Source organism: Loxodonta africana, chromosome 8 (genome assembly GCF_030014295.1).
Source record: "Loxodonta africana isolate mLoxAfr1 chromosome 8, mLoxAfr1.hap2, whole genome shotgun sequence".
Taxonomy (NCBI): domain Eukaryota; kingdom Metazoa; phylum Chordata; class Mammalia; order Proboscidea; family Elephantidae; genus Loxodonta; species Loxodonta africana.
The window spans coordinates 78,212,706-78,228,710 of NC_087349.1; the positions used below are offsets into that span (position 1 = coordinate 78,212,706).

General features: G+C 35.7%; 1 protein-coding gene across 4 annotated transcripts in view; it reads right to left on the minus strand.

The window, feature by feature from the left end:
* Nucleotides 1-436: 436 nt before the first annotated feature.
* SNX13 (sorting nexin 13) overlaps nucleotides 437-16,005 on the minus strand; it is a 158,772-nt gene continuing 143,203 nt past the window's right edge. For 3 of the 4 annotated variants that reach the window (XM_064290034.1, XM_010587227.3, XM_023544376.2), the window contains 4 exons: nucleotides 13,385-13,530; nucleotides 13,069-13,137; nucleotides 11,192-11,304; nucleotides 4,952-8,302 (listed from right to left, as the gene is read on the minus strand). In XM_064290034.1, coding sequence (XP_064146104.1) covers nucleotides 8,055-8,302; nucleotides 11,192-11,304; nucleotides 13,069-13,137; nucleotides 13,385-13,530 — 576 coding nt within the window. In that variant the 3' untranslated portion in view covers nucleotides 4,952-8,054. Of the gene's footprint in view, nucleotides 4,337-4,951; nucleotides 8,303-11,191; nucleotides 11,305-13,068; nucleotides 13,138-13,384; nucleotides 13,531-16,005 lie in introns of those variants that run through there. The other variant, XM_023544375.2, reaches the window with a different exon arrangement.

Genomic DNA, 16,005 nt, shown 5'->3' on the forward strand with positions numbered 1-16,005 from the left:
CTAGAAGTTATCTTTCCCATTCAACCTACAGTCCCATTCCATCACACATACATACTCATTGATATAACTGTTATAAAAATCAAGAAAAATTCTAAGTCTCAATGCCTTACTCTAAAACCATAAGAAACTCATTTCAATTTTTTTCCCATTTGATGGTTAATTTTTTTTTTTTCTTTAAATCAGAAATCCCTATAAAAAACCCACCCATATAAATGACCATTTTACGGTCAATTAATTTCCAGAAGTCAAGAAACAGTGAGTGAATGCCAGGTGAAAATACAAAAAGGATTACAATTATAAACAAATTACTTATAAAAGGCTACTTTCTTTTCTTTTTACAAGGAAAAAAAAAAGCACTTCTCCCCCACAACCTTCCCCTCCTCGCCCCCACCCCCGCCATGCACACAGAAGAGAACTAGCAGCCTCACTTTTACTACTTCATTCATGAATCAAAAAAAAAAAACCAAAAACCAATTTGTTGTAAAAGCTTTAAAAGGAGAGCGTGAGAGACAGAAAGGATCTCAGAAGGCTGTTTTCTTCAATAGGCATGAAAAGTTTTTTCTTTTTTTTTTAGCTCATAACCAAAGCCAAAACCAAACCTGTTGCCATCCACTAGATTCTGACTCCTGGAGATTCTACAGGACAGAGTAGAACTGCCCCATAGGGTTTCCGAGAAGCGGCTGGTAGATTTGAGCTGCCAACCTTTTGGTTAGCAGCCTTAATACTTAACCACTGTGCCACCAGGGCTCCTTTTAGCTAATACTGTGTAAATGAGACAACTAATGTGGAGGAGTCTACCACTGGCAGAAGAGATACCATTTCCAATATAGTCTGTGACATGAACAACTTCTTAATCCCACAGGTGAGACCAGCTAGTGACCTGCCTAATCTATGTCTGAAATGCCAGCAGAATCCTGAAGACAGGCAGACAAAAAAGACAAATGGCTGCTTGACAGAGAACCAGAAGGTCAGACCACAAAAATCAGCTTCCCAACATTGCTTCCACCAACCGAGAAATAAAGCAGTTGTGTACTGATCCAAACCAGAACTAGACTGGACCAAAACCCAGAAAAAGAAATCAGGGGGAAAAAATAGAAAACAGAGGAAGCAAGGGTGAAAGCTTTAAGTGCTGAACGAGATTCATCTTGTAGGCAAGGGCCTGCAAACAGCCATGAGGCGCATCTCACAGGCAAAAGTCAGCTCAGTAGCTGAGTCACCTAGACACCCAGTGGAGCATCCGCCTGTCAAAGGAAGACTCAGAGACAAGAGCACTTAGAAAAACTTATTTGCAAAGAAGACTGCAAGGGGATTTTCAAGCTTTAGAAGAAATGGCTCACAAATAAAAAAAAAAAGAGAACAGCTATTTTAAAGAAAAACATCCCACAAGTACCAAGGTTACTGAGTTTATAGTTAGCTTAGTCATGGGACTAAAACAGCAATTTTCTCATATCATCATGCCATCTCACATCTTTGACATTAACATTGAGAAAGTCATGGATAAAGTAATTTTTGTTAGGGAGTCAGCAAATTACAAGACAGATTCAAGATTTCATTAATTTTGTAGACTAGAACCAGACAAGGTAATTCTGTTTTTCTTGCTTATCTCAGGCTACAAAGTTACTCCAACCCCAAACTATGGGTTGCTTACTTAAATGAAAACAAAGTAAAATACTTGGTTTTGCTGTTCCTTCCCATAAGGCAGAGTTAGGCATCCCATTTCCATTCTCCCTACAAGACAAGCCACAGATCTGTCAGGCATTTGCTTATAGAAGAGACACTCCAATATCCAGAGTTGCAGTCTTCAGTCTCTACTGTCTTTGTGACTGAGAGCAGATGTTATTTGGCAATGTCTGGAGACACTTTTGGTTGTCACAACTAGGGAGGAGGGGAAGGATGTTAATGGCATCCACTAGTTAGAACCCAGGATGCTGCAGAACATCCTGCAGTGCACAGGACAGGCGTCACAACAAAGAAGTATGCAGCCCAAAACGTCAACAGCACCGCTGTTTGGAAACTCTAAAGCCAGACCACCTGGGTTGAGATACCATCTTGAACACTTACCAGCTGTGAAGTTTTGGACAACTGAGTCTTTAGTTTTCCATCTATTAAATGGAGAATAGTTCCTACACCTCATAGGTTGTTGTAAAGATTAAATCAGTTAAGTGCTGTGTAACTACTTGCTATGATAATCTTTATTGGAAATGTACGAACTATTTCTCCAACTTCTCAGATTATATATTCATATCAATATCTTTCATGCTTACTTTTTTTCCCTTTAATCTACATCTAAATTCTGCCATGTTTCTACCTCTAGGTGTGGAGGCTCCCTATTGATGCTCAGCGTGACTCCTTATCACTATTAGCCATGTCTTTGGATCAAGTAGTACAGAAAGAGTTAACATAGCAGGCCTGAGACTGTTCTCCCTTGAAAGGTATGATTACAAGGCCAGCCCTTGACTGGCATCTGGGAACTTATATTTCAGGGGAGTTCCCATCTTTCCCAAAAACCATTAAGAGTGGTTCACTATGCCTAGAGAAACCCTGGTGGCATAGTGGTTACATGCTACCCTGCTAACCAAAAGGTCATCGGTTCGACCAGGCGCTCCTTGGAAACCCTATGGGGCAGTTCTACCCTGTCCTCTAGCGTCGCCATGAGTCAGAATGGACTCGACAACGACAGGTTTGGTTTTTCGGTTTTACTATGCGTAAACTGAACAAAATAAATGGTTTATGTTGAAATCTGCTTTCCTTCTAAGAGTCTGGAATTCTGGTATGTGCCACGTAGAAGGTGCCTATTTGACCAGCCCACAATAAAAACCCTAGGCAATGCATTTCAAATAAGTTTCCTTGTTAACATTTCACACATGTCACAACTTGTTGCTGGAGGAATTAAGTGTGTCCCGTGTGAATTCGCCAGGAAAGGACCCTTGGGAGCTTGCGCCTGGTTTCCCCAGACTTTATCCCATGTGCCTTTTCTCTTTGATCTTGCTCTATATCTTCTTGCTGTAATAGATCTTTGCCGTGAGTTCTCCTAATTAATCATCAAACCTGGTGGTGATTTTGGGGGCCTCCAACATACAGTCTTATTGTTTTATTCTACTCTCAACAATATAAAATATTACATTTACCAATTTAAATTAAAAATATCACACTTAATGCATTTCTCATACATTGTGCATTGGTAGGTAGAGGAGCTGATTAAGCATAGTTTTCATGCTGTTCTTTTCTTCTTGTGAAGTACTAGGTTCTTACCTACTGCAGTTTTTTCCTACACCAAGCATATCTGCCATTAATACAGTTCAATGCCTGGTACACCATGTTTTTAAAATTTTCCCCTCGATATTCTTTTTGATCATATTAGCAAGATGACCCTGGATAAATATCTTTCCCACTTTTCATGAAATGCGTTTTATATCCTTCACTGAATTCATTATTCCTGTACCCAGAGCCAAGTTCAATTCTTTAACACCTGCGATTTAACCAGCTAAATTAACTTTCCATATTCTTTTTCTTACAATGATTGAACTGTCCATGGGAATGTTAGGTTAGAAAAATCTTTGTGCCCCAAATTCATTGGTTTTTCTGTTCAGAACACCGTATTTCCTAGCTAAAGCTACTTCTTTACCTTTTTTTTTTTCTTTTTTTGCCTCTCTTTTAAAGATTTTTCCAGAGTCCTTGTGTGGTGCCAACAGTTAACATGCTCGGCTGCTAACCAAAAGGTTGGAGGTCTGAGTACACCCAGACGCATCTCAGAAGAAAGGCCTGGCAATCTACTTCCAAAAAATCCAGCCATTGAAAACCCTATGGAGCATGGTTTTACTCTGACATACATGGGGTTACCTTGAGTGGGAATTCATTCAACAGCAACTGGTTGGTTAAAGATTTTCAAAACTATGTTCCTTGGGGACACTCTTCAGGCTGTTACTAATAGGTGCTTATGACAGAAGATTCAGTGGTTAACTAAGTTCGAGAAATTAAGTAAGCAAAGTTAAACAGGCTGCTTTATTACACAACTTTTCAGAGTCTTTAGGTGATTATTTGAATTGTGAAGAGACATTTTGGGCTTTGAATCGTATATAGTTTTGTATAAGTTACATAAAACCTTTTCCCCAAAACATCTTGAAGGGACCAGTATTTTACAGTAGATATTTTGAGAGATACTATGCCAATCCATGGTGGGATACCAACAATCAGATCGAATCTCTGAGAAGTCTTTGGATACAGTTCCAGGGAAGCTGCAAAATATGATGACCAACCATTTTTATGCCAATCCATGGTGGGATACCAACAATCAGATCGAATCTCTGAGAAGTCTTTGGATACAGTTCCAGGGAAGCTGCAAAATATGATGACCAACCATGCATAACTACATTGCTGAGTACTAAATCTATTGTGTTCTAGAACTGAAAACATCTAAAGTATTGAGTAAAATAGGAATTAAAAATGAGATCAAATAAAATTTTTTCATGATTATTAATTTTAGATCTTCCTCTCTATGGGAAAATTACTTTATAATTTTATATGATAGAAGAGTATGCAGTTTCTTTAACATTGTGGCAGTAAATTACTTGCCCATAAAAGGAAAATAAAAATTCAGTTAGTTATAAGTCAGTAATCACTCAATAATAGCTCATCTATCAACCTGAAACTTGAACTGCTTGATTTCTAAAATGAAAATACACAGATACTAAAAATAAGACTACTGGGCAAGAATTTCTTAAAAAAACAAATATACATTACTACTAACTCAACAAAAACGTTTGTTAATACTTTATTAGTAATGTCTAGTGGACAGAACATAACGCAAACCAAATAAAATGTTTAATCTTTGCCTTAGTCCAATAAAAATAACTGACATTCTGATTGTTGTTTCTTCTTTGTTAAAGAAGGAAAGTATTGATAGAACAATTAGGCACACAGTTGACACTTACTGTACAATGATATGCACAAGTTATTTTTTTTTTTTAACAATTATAATCCTAAAATGTGCTCTTTATATTTTTCCCTTGTAATACAGGAGCCATGCTCCTATAAGCAAAATTTATTAATAACAAAAGAATTTTATACAAGGAGTGACAAAAAGACTTCTAAAACAAGTCCTTAAATAAAAGGATGCAGCAACAACGGAATGTAAGTTGTTGGGTTAAGAAGACAGTTTAAACTAGATCTCAAAACATTAAAAATTCATTTATTTTACAATTACTCAAATACACATGCATTAAATGAAAATATTGCACAAAATTAAAATTATAGATTGTGAAATTTATATTGTTCTTAATTTCTTAAAAATTGGTACAATTTATGATAGCACTTAACTGTTGGATTTTTTCCAAATACCAGCAGCACAAACTTAAAATGACTCAACTGAAATATTCAAGAAAGTTTTCTAAAAAAAATTAAGGCTAACCAAGTGCATCCATTGGTCAATGGCACAATTGTTTTCAGCAACTATTCAGAACACCCTAACTGTAGGAAATGCCCACCTAAGTGCTATATGTAATTATACAATCAATTTTTTAGGTGAATGAACTGTAAGTTAGTAGTAATGGTTTTTAAACAGTTTATATGCTACCTGAAAAATTAGAAAACCCAAAGAATGATTAATTTTGAAGTTTTTTGCCTAAATGCACCACCGACTTAAAAACACATTCGAAAATCAAATATCATAAGACATAAAGCCTCTTTATGTATATATTCATATATGCAATAAATGCATTAAATGTAATAACTTTATTAAACATAGTACACTGTACTTGACTTACGGGTTAAATATTTTACACACAGCTCAACCAAGTCATTTTCAAATATATGTCTAACTTTAGCACAACCACGACTCTCTCTGATGTAGAAACATAGATGTGCACAGAGAAGATGCACTGCCATTTACATAGACTACCATTTGACATTTCTGCTTTTGAAATATAAACTCTTTTAAACAAAAAAAAAAATTTTTTTTAATCTCATTTAATCAAATAGTTTTTGGTATGATTGTGGTTATCTTGCAGGGTTCTGTTATGAAAATTTGGAATCTTGCATGACCTTCCTTTCCCTGGTTGATAGCCAGTGTTCCTCACATTACATGGAAACGGTTTTTCACATGTACACACTAGGCTCCTATGTGAATTCTTCTGTACAGACCTAGATTTATTCATGTCAAAAATATACTCGAAATGGGTAGGGGTACATATGAAAGTCATTGCACTTATGGCCATGCTGATGCTTTCCACAGACATGTTCCACGTATTCTCACTTTTTAAAGCCTGAGGCATGGGGAAGGGGTGGGACGGGGAGACACACTGAGCAGAAGAAATACTTCTTCCACCGGAGCCGCTAAAGATCTTTCTCACTTGCAAGCTGCAATGAAAGGGATTTCATGTATGTATTTCTGAATACATGCAACACATGTTGAATACGTGCATACTACAAGTATGCACAACAGCATTATTAATAAATATGATTACTATTATAAAGCTTTATAGGAAGGCTTTATGCTGTTAATAGGCTTTACTTTGTAAGTAGGATCTAACCAAAAACAAGAAGGTAATATCTTGTTCCAATCTTAAAGCTCCCAAATAACTGGGACACCAATACTCCATCCCTTTATCTTAAGCACCTAGACCTTCTTTTAATACCAGGATCTTGGCTCAGTGGTCTGATAAGTAGCTTCACTATTTTAAGGTTTTAGTGTTAAATATTTTTAAAACAACAACAACAACAAAAAAGCTGACACAACCAAACCCTTAGTCAGTGGAAGTATTTAAAACTATACAGAAATCCTGCATACAAGGGATATGAAGATTTCTAAGAAGGGCAAAATGGAAATGAGCAAACTACAGGAAATGCAGAGGCTCCAAAATTTGAGAAGTATTTTTCCTTGTTGTTGTTGGCATAGAATTATTTTAGGGACTTAAATGGATACACTGAGAAATTTTGCCAACTTGCTTTATTTAGAATTTTACATTATGCAAAATATAAATAAAAGCATATTTTAAAAAATATTATAATTCTGTTTTCATTATTTTCATATATGTACAATTTAATAGAATTAGGTATTTGTATATTTCATATGACTAATAAGTTCACTTAATCCTTTGATTTGCTATTTTTTTAATTACCTAAGATATATCTAGATCACAAGTTAAAATTAGCATATGGTAACTTCAGTGGAGTACTGTTTTTATAATTTCCATATTTTTTAGAAGGTCAGAATGAATTTGGCAGTTCTTTCAACAAATTATACTCTTCCCTGTATAATCAGTAATCTATTAAAGATAAAGAAAACTGTAATAACTTCGGAACTAAAATAAAGCCACCACAAACTTCTTTTTTGCACACAGAATGCAGAAAGAAAACGTATGATTGAGTACCATAAGGGCAAAACAGAGCCCTTAAAGCACATAAGACTCAATGAAAATTTGTTTTATATCACTGAATGACAAATCCAATCAAATTCTGGTTTTGATTGGTTTTGTTTTATATCATAGAACTTTAATTCGGTATAAGGGTACTTCATAGTTTAAGGACATTCTGTCACTTTTCCCAAATCTGAAACAGATGTTCCAAAGATCATTCGCCTGGCTATCATCCACAGTATATCAAAATGCTGACATAAACCTACAAAATCATTATGTGAGATCAATCCCCCAAAATCATACATTGCACAGTCTCCCACCGTTAAATCAATGTATCTGTGACCATTGTTTTGTGCTTTTCTCTGCTCTCATATCTACACTCTGGCACTTCGTCATTGCTGGAGAGAATGCTGATTAGTTTGAAATGGAAGAAACAAACATCATTCTTGCTCGAGATGGGAGCAGTATCCTCTCAATGTTGCAAAAATATGCACCAAATCATTTAAGACACGGAAACCTCTTGGTAGTGGCTGGATTACAGACGAGGATGAGAAGAACCACAGTCTTAGGGATGTATTAATAATCTATTTTGAGACGCTAAAAGACTGGTGCAGATACAACAGTATATGAGTTAAGCCCCAGAAGACCTGTCCATACCATTAGTCCTGGACAAAACGAACGCCAGCTTCATAGATTGGAGTGTCACCTTTTCTGTAAAGAAGGCGCTTGAGTAGTCTGAAGTTTCTGTTTATATTTCTGCATCTGCTTTGACCGTGAATGCAGTTTGTTGAAAAGGTCACGGAATTTATATTGTGGAAATAAGGTTTCCAAAAAGCCTTCCAAGAAAACATAAACCATTCTCCTATTTAACTGGTTGTGCTGAAACATTTCAAAAACACGAAGTATACCTTTCCGTGTTGTCTCAGCCCCAATAATGTGCTTCAGTTCATCTAAATGAGGAGGGAAAAAAAAATACCACAACTCAGCATTCAAATTAAGGAAACATAAGGCCTAAATTATACTCTTAAATAAATCAGAGGAACTGATAAAGAGTACATATTCAATTAGTATGTTCAGTTATCCAGTATAACTGAGAGCTTAAAATTTATGCATGTCTGCATGCATGCATCCACTTATGGTCCTGGAGACAATGAGGCACAGGAGAAAGAGGTGGAATCCAAACTCAGCAATCCCACATTAGAGCTACAATCCTGTTACTTAATACTCACGTGATACTAAACCACCCTGAGTAGGTGTCCATAATGAGATAATGTAAACTCCAAAGCACTATGTAAATATTCTTACTCTGTCTAGCACACAGTGAGAAATGGGATAAGGAAAGAAGATGTGTGAAAGCTGATCCATAATCTCAAAAAGTGTGTGGTATAGTAACACACTGAAAGCATAACTATGTTTGCTGAGATAATAAGGAAACATTTCCTTCAAGACAGCAAAGTCTACTTCAGTGACAAGTAGACTTTGCTATCTGGGCAGGACTGTGATAGCTGAAAACAGATGAAGGATTTGCCTTGGTGAAGAGAACATCGATGAGCAAAGGAGAAAAACTAAACCCAGTGCCGTCGAGTCGATTCCGACTCATAGCAACCCTATAGGACAGAGTAGAACTGCCCTATAGAGTTTCCAAGGAGCACCTGGCGGATTTCAACTGCTGACCCTTTGGTTAGCAGCCATAGCACATAACCACTACACCACCAGGGTTTCCGAGCAAAGGAGCTGTGGGAAAATAACAAGGAATGTTCAAAAACTGGGAGTGGTTCAGTCTGGTAGAATTTTATGATTTCTAAGAAAAAGTAGAGAAAAGATGAGAAAACTGACAATCTGTGAATGTCAGAGTGAGCAAGTTTGGAGTTTACTCATAGGCAACATGAAGTTACTAGAGATATTTGAGTATAGAAATAATGTATGATTATTCTTAATAATTCATAATCAGGACTCCAATAGCAGTAAATACTATTTGTTGCTTTAGAAAGAAACATGCAACATCCAAAAGGTAACTAGGGTTACAGTGTAGTTTGAAACAAACTGTTGTTTTTGTGCGCTGTCTATAGTCAATTCCTACTCATAGTGACCCTATAGGACATAGTAAAACTGCTCAGTAGGGTTTCCTAGGCTTAAGAAGCAGATTACCAGGTCTTTTCCCCCATGGAGCTGCTAGCCTTTGGTTAGCAACCAAGGGCTTTTACCATTGTGCCACCAGGGTTCCTTTTTTTCAAACAGTTTGTAAATTTTTTAAAAATCAGGCATGGGATTATGCATACATAAAAACATATTTTCTCTCACTTCCTTCAGGTCTTCACACAAGTATTATCAGCGAGGCCTTCCTTGATCACCCTATCTAAAAGTACAGGTCACCTAACAGTTCCTATTTCCTTTGCTTGCATTATTTTTCTCCTTAACACTTATCACTCTCTAACATGCTCTGTGTTGTATTTATTTGTTTTGTTTTCTGTCTCCCCCAATAGAATGTAAGTTCCAAGAAAGCAAAGATTTGTGCAAAGAACAGTGTCTGGCACGTTATAAGTGCTCAGTAAATACTGACTGAATGAATAAGGTTTCTTCCAGCTGCAGAAGTAACTCTGTCTTTATAGCACAACCTGGTTTATTTTAATAGTATATTAAATATTATTCTAAGTTACTGTTTTCTTTGTTTTTCTAAAATGTAAAAATAATATTTTTATAATTTGCTTTTTACCACCAAATGCAATAGGATATGGACCAGAATTAATAGCCATGTTGTAAATTTCCAGTTTAATTATATGTCTGACAGAAGAGAAGGGTGATCATTAAAATTTTATGAAAAAAAAAATTAAGTCATAAGAAAAACAGGTACTGTGTGATTTTAAAGAATGTAAAAATATTTCTTTTTTATTCTCTATATCTATAATTAAAATGTACAGAAGTATTTCTAGATATTTTCAAAGATAATAACAAGAAAGGGACCAAACCATCACCACTACCGCCCAGCCACATAAAACCTCTTTCCATATTATATAGCTTCTCTTAGTGAGAGAAGACAAATGGAGGCAAAGTGAATCTAAATCAGTGATACAGGTGTATCCTAATGAAATAACTCAAATTAGTCCAACAAAATGCTGCTATATATACTTTCTCTGGGATATTTTAATAAAGATTAATAATGGATCAATCAGTTGGTTCTATATAAAGCATTCTTGGAAAGAATTTATTTGTCCTCTTAAGTAGAACAACTGTTCTTCCTGAGAACATCATACATCATACTCTTTTTATTAGCCCTTTCATTTATCATATATTTTATTTATTTTATAATCTTATTCCTAAAGGAATCAGAGCCGCAGAGTGAAATGGCTAAAACCACAGGCTTTTAAGTCATTCAGAGCTGAGTCAGAATCCCAAACTTGCTAGCTTGGATAGGTTACTTAAGTTCTTCAAGCTTCTCTTTCCTCACATGTAAAGCTTGACATTAACAGTGTCTAGTTTTTTTTTTTTTTTAGTTTCATAGGAGAAACCCTGGTGGCATGGTGGTTAAGAGTTACAGCTGCGAACCAAAAAGTTGGCACTTCAAAACCACCAGGCACTCCTTGGAAACTCTATAGGGCAGTTTTACTCTGTCCTATAGGGTCGCTATGAGTCAGAATCGACTTGACAGCAACGGGTAGTTTCACAGGACTGTTCTGAGAATTACCTAAGAATATATGAGAAATGCTTAACATTGCCTGGTATATAGTAAACAAACAAATGGTAATTATTATAATAAAAAGACAGCTAAACTATCATGTTCAATGCCAAAAATTCAGGAGAACTACAAATTAATGAGATTTTTACCAAAGGTGCTCACTCACCTGGCATAATTGCAAATAATTTTGTTTTTCCAGCAATTCTTGTTCTCATTCGAATAGCTTTATCTCTGCATGGAACAGTCTCTGCTAAAATGCCATTGGGCCAAAGTGCATCTCTATTTAAGAAGATCAAATAAACTTTGTAAGCATTTTCATTTTCTAAACACAAGTTCGTAAAATTATGCTGGTTTTCTACAGAAAACAAACACGAACAGAAAGAGGGAAAGCTTCTGACATTTATATAGGTAGAATGATATTCAATACACAGTGACTAAGTGTAGGGGGTTCAGTTTTTTGGTGTAAAGGAATATACACAAAAAAATTAACAGATGAATTCTGCCCTGCAGTAATGTATAAAAAAAGTATAAACACTAACAAATAATAAAGATAACAAAATGGAATACAAAGATGACTATATCACAGCCATTTAAACTCAAAGCAAGCCTCTGCTGGTTAAATATCTTCTCCAAAATACAACCCTGCGGTATCTTGAATTCAGATACCTTAGTGCTCAACAGCCAATTTTTCTCAGTTATGCCGCTCCACACCCTCTTAGAACTAAGCCAACATAAAACCAAATTCAGTGCCCAGGCCTCCCATAGCTGGATTAATTACAATGTTCCTTTCATAAATAATAACAACCCATTCTCCTTCACTTTCACGATGAGCTTGATTACTGCTCCCTAGTTCGTGGGCAAAAGGCAGGAACTGTACACAATGACGAAACTTCCATCTGGGAATTTGGTCTGAAGAAGAGATTCCCCAGAGCCATGGTTTTCAACTCTGCACATCAGAATCACCTGGAAACGTTAAGAAAATCTTAATGTCCACGCCATATCCCAGATTAATTAACTCAGAATCTCTGGGGACGGGACCCAGGCATCTGTACTTTTTAAAGCTCTCCAAGTGATTCCAATACACAGCCAAGGTTGAGAACCACCGCTCCAAAGGAACATCGTTCACCTACACTGACACTGAACGAACATGCCAGGGCAGGTAGTTCCCCTTTAGAAGCAGCATGGTTTAGTGAGGAGAAACTTAGCTTCCGCATTAGAGAAACCTGGTTTCTCCATTTTTTGGCATATGAGCACCAGCATGTGAGCATTTTCTCATAATGGAGATTAAAAACACCTATACCTCATAAAACAGGATAAAATCAGAAAGCTTACACAAAGTATGTGGCAGTGCCAAGTACATAGTTAGTGTTCAATACTGATAGTTCCCTTTTGCTTGCTTTCCTTTTCTTCAAAGTATATGATGACATGAAATTTTTATTCCTTGCTTATCTTTTACATTTATAAAGAAAAAAAGGTTTATTTCTCTAGCATGCTATTATTTCTTCAAAGGGACTGCATCTCATTTTTCACTCCTCAGAGACTGGCAGTGTTAGGCACAGAAGAAAGGTTCAGTATATTTTTGCAGAATGAACATATTAATTGCAATATTAATGCTGTTTGATTTGCATTCTTTTTGAAGGTCAAATATTTAATAGACAATTAGGCCATATTCAAATCAAGGTCAGCAAACACAATAGAAAAACTAATCCCCAAAACTAGGCATTTGATTATATAACCCATGCCATTTCTACACTAATATCTAAATTATCTTAAAGCCACAGTAATATGAGAAAAAAAAGTAGCCTATAATTGTAAAGATTTTTCTTTCACCCTTTTCCTATTCTGGTTTTAAAGCAACAATGATCAATATGTTCATGGAACAAATGTTTACTCATTTTTATAAATCTTTTTGTATGTTTGCCAGTGACTGACTAAAACAAACTTTATGGACAGGAAGGAAATAAAAGCAATGGAAGTTAATTAGTGATAACAATGCTAAACTCTGTACTACCTGAAAGAAGTGACTTGTGTCTTAAGATATACCTGAAACGTTTCACTGAGTCAGCTACTTGCTCTGGTGAGGTCATCCAATCAACATAGTCAACTATTTTTCTGAAAGTAAAGTAATTTAAATGAGTCAGCTCAAATTTTTAGAAGATGAATAAAATTAAAAAACACTACTTTCATGAAGCAAGCAGCTTAATTTGGAAGTATTTTATCTCTAAGACCACAGACTAATGATCTTCTTAAAAGGCTCAGACAAGGAAATTCTCCTATAAAGGTCGAGCACTCCCAAAAGCAAAGGTTTAAAAGTTAAGTATGATTAGAGTCTATGTTTAAAAAAACAAAAATGTGGTACCTATTAATAGTGTCACCATATGTGGCTCTTATAAGCTGCTGAAGTAGGTTTTTGATATTCCTTCGCAACCACTGATTTCTCTCTTTTAAGTCGAATACTTCATCCATGAGAAGCAGCATTACCCTAAGTGGAATATTGTCATCCACCTACCAAAATATGGGGAGAAATAAGGATAAATTTATTTGAGGTAGTGATCTACTATGAATGGCCATTTTTGGTGCTCCTCCAAAAACGACTGGTTCTATTTCTCAAGTACGAGAACCATTTATACCAGAGCCCTCGCAACTTGAAATTTCATTCTAGTTAGAGAAAAATCTTTTAAAGCCATCTTGACAAAATAGAGAACTTTCCATCCATACAATGGTGAGTAAATTCTAAGGCTGTCATAAAAACATTTCTCCAAACGGATTCACGATAATCTTAGGAAAAGATTTGTCTCTCTTACATTCAGTAGGGGCTGTATCTGTTTGGGAAATCCCAGTGATGTAGTGGTTAAGAGCTACAGCTGCTAACCAAAAGGTCAGCAGTTTGAATCTACCAGGACCTCCTTCGAAACTCTACGGGGAAGTTCTACTCTGTCCTATAGGGTTCCTATGAGTCAGAATCAACTCAATGGCAATGGGTTTGGTTTGGTTTTTGGTATTTGTTTGATAAGTCAAATGCTAGCTCCACTGCCTATGTTCTGGTGCATCTCTTTTATAAGAATAAAATATTCTCATCATGCCTCTGTATTTAACAGAATAAAATACAATCTACACAGAATAATGAGTTTTGCTTGGTTAGTGAGTTGTATGTAATTAGGTATTTTTAAGAAAAAGAATGTGAAATTCAACACAGCATGTAGCTAAGTTAACAGTACAAAAGGCATATTAGAGTCTTCTTTTAACAACTAAAACTTGGTATAGTTTTATTATGGAAATATTCAATGAATGATATAGAAAGTAAAGAAGCTTAAGATTTCAAAATACTTGTCATGATTATTTCAGAGAATCCTAATTACTTATAGTAAGACAATCTGGAATGCTTCAACGTGACAAAAATATATAAAGCAAAAAAGAAGTAGAGATTTCAGACTTTAACAAAACTGCATATAATTACCAGTAACTTATAATTCACCACTAAGATACACTCTAATTATTACCTCATAAATGTTAAAATTTAAATGTTGACAAAATAGCATGAGCTGTAAACATTTTCTTAGTCACCCTCCATTTCACATATTGAACCTTAACCAAATTGGGGGGGAGAGGAAGACCTGTTTTATTACTAAAAATACTAAGGCAGAGCAAATACTGGTCTAATATCTGATCAAGTATATTCATGGGTTTACTGCCACATGACAATTCTAATAAACAGACTGTAAAAACCACATAACAACAGAAGGAATAATGTTATGGGTATTATACCAGCAAAACGCATAATAAAACATTCTAAAATAATCTTGAAAAAGCAAATTAAAAAATCTCTTTAAGATAGCTTAGTATATATTCAGTTGGAAACAGAATGGAAATAATTCTAATTTTAAAATAAACCTGTCTAACAGAACAGAATACAGAGACCAGAGAGAGACCCAAACATATACAATAACCTGATTTATAACAAGGGGGAAACTGAGTACACTGGGGAGAAAATGACCTTTTCAATAAATGTTGCCTGGGTGAACTGGACCCCTGCTTCGTTCCATACAGAAGAATCAAATTCAGATAGACTACAAATCAAAATGTTGGAATGATAAAATACTAAAGGTTTTTAAAGAAAAACATAAAAGAACATCTTTATGACCTTGCAGTAAGCACAATCACATATGTAGCACACACAGCAATACGGACGGTAAAAGATATTCATAACACATAAATATCTGACAGAGAGCTCGGATTGTATAAAGCATGCCTATTAATAAGACAAAGCCAATCAAGTCAATAGAAAAGCAGATAAAAGATCTACACAAATACATAAGACACCCAAATGGTCAATAAACAGAGGAAAAAAGGTTTAGCATTTCAACAGTCATCAGAGAAATGCCAATCCACACAATATACAACAATCATAATGGCCAAAAATCAAAAAGACACAAAATCTTGAGTACTGGCAGGCCGTGGAAGGAGCCTCGGTGGCACAGTGGTAAAGCACCTGGCTGCTAACGGAAAGGTTGGTAGTTTGAACCCACCAGCGGCTCTATGGAAGGGAGATATGGCAATCTGCTTCCGTAAAGAAGCAGATTAGAAACCCTATGGGGTAATCTACTCTGTCCTATAGGGTCTCTATGAGTCAGAATCAGTGTGATGCTAACGGATATGGGGCAGGATGTAGAGCATCTGAACGCCCATGCCCTGCCAATGAGAGGTATAAGTGGAACACTTTGGAAACTTTGGCAGTTATCTACTAAAGCTGAACTTATGTATGACCTCTCACCCCGCAATTCATTTCTAGGTATAGACCCTTCAGAAACACATGCTTTTTTTTTTTTTTTTTAAATCAAAAGACATGTACTAGAATGTTCACAGGAGAACTATTCACAATACAAAGAATAAATTTTGCTATATTTACAAAATAGAATAGTACACAGCCACAAGACTGAACAAACTACAATCACACAAAACAACACGAAGAAAACCACAATG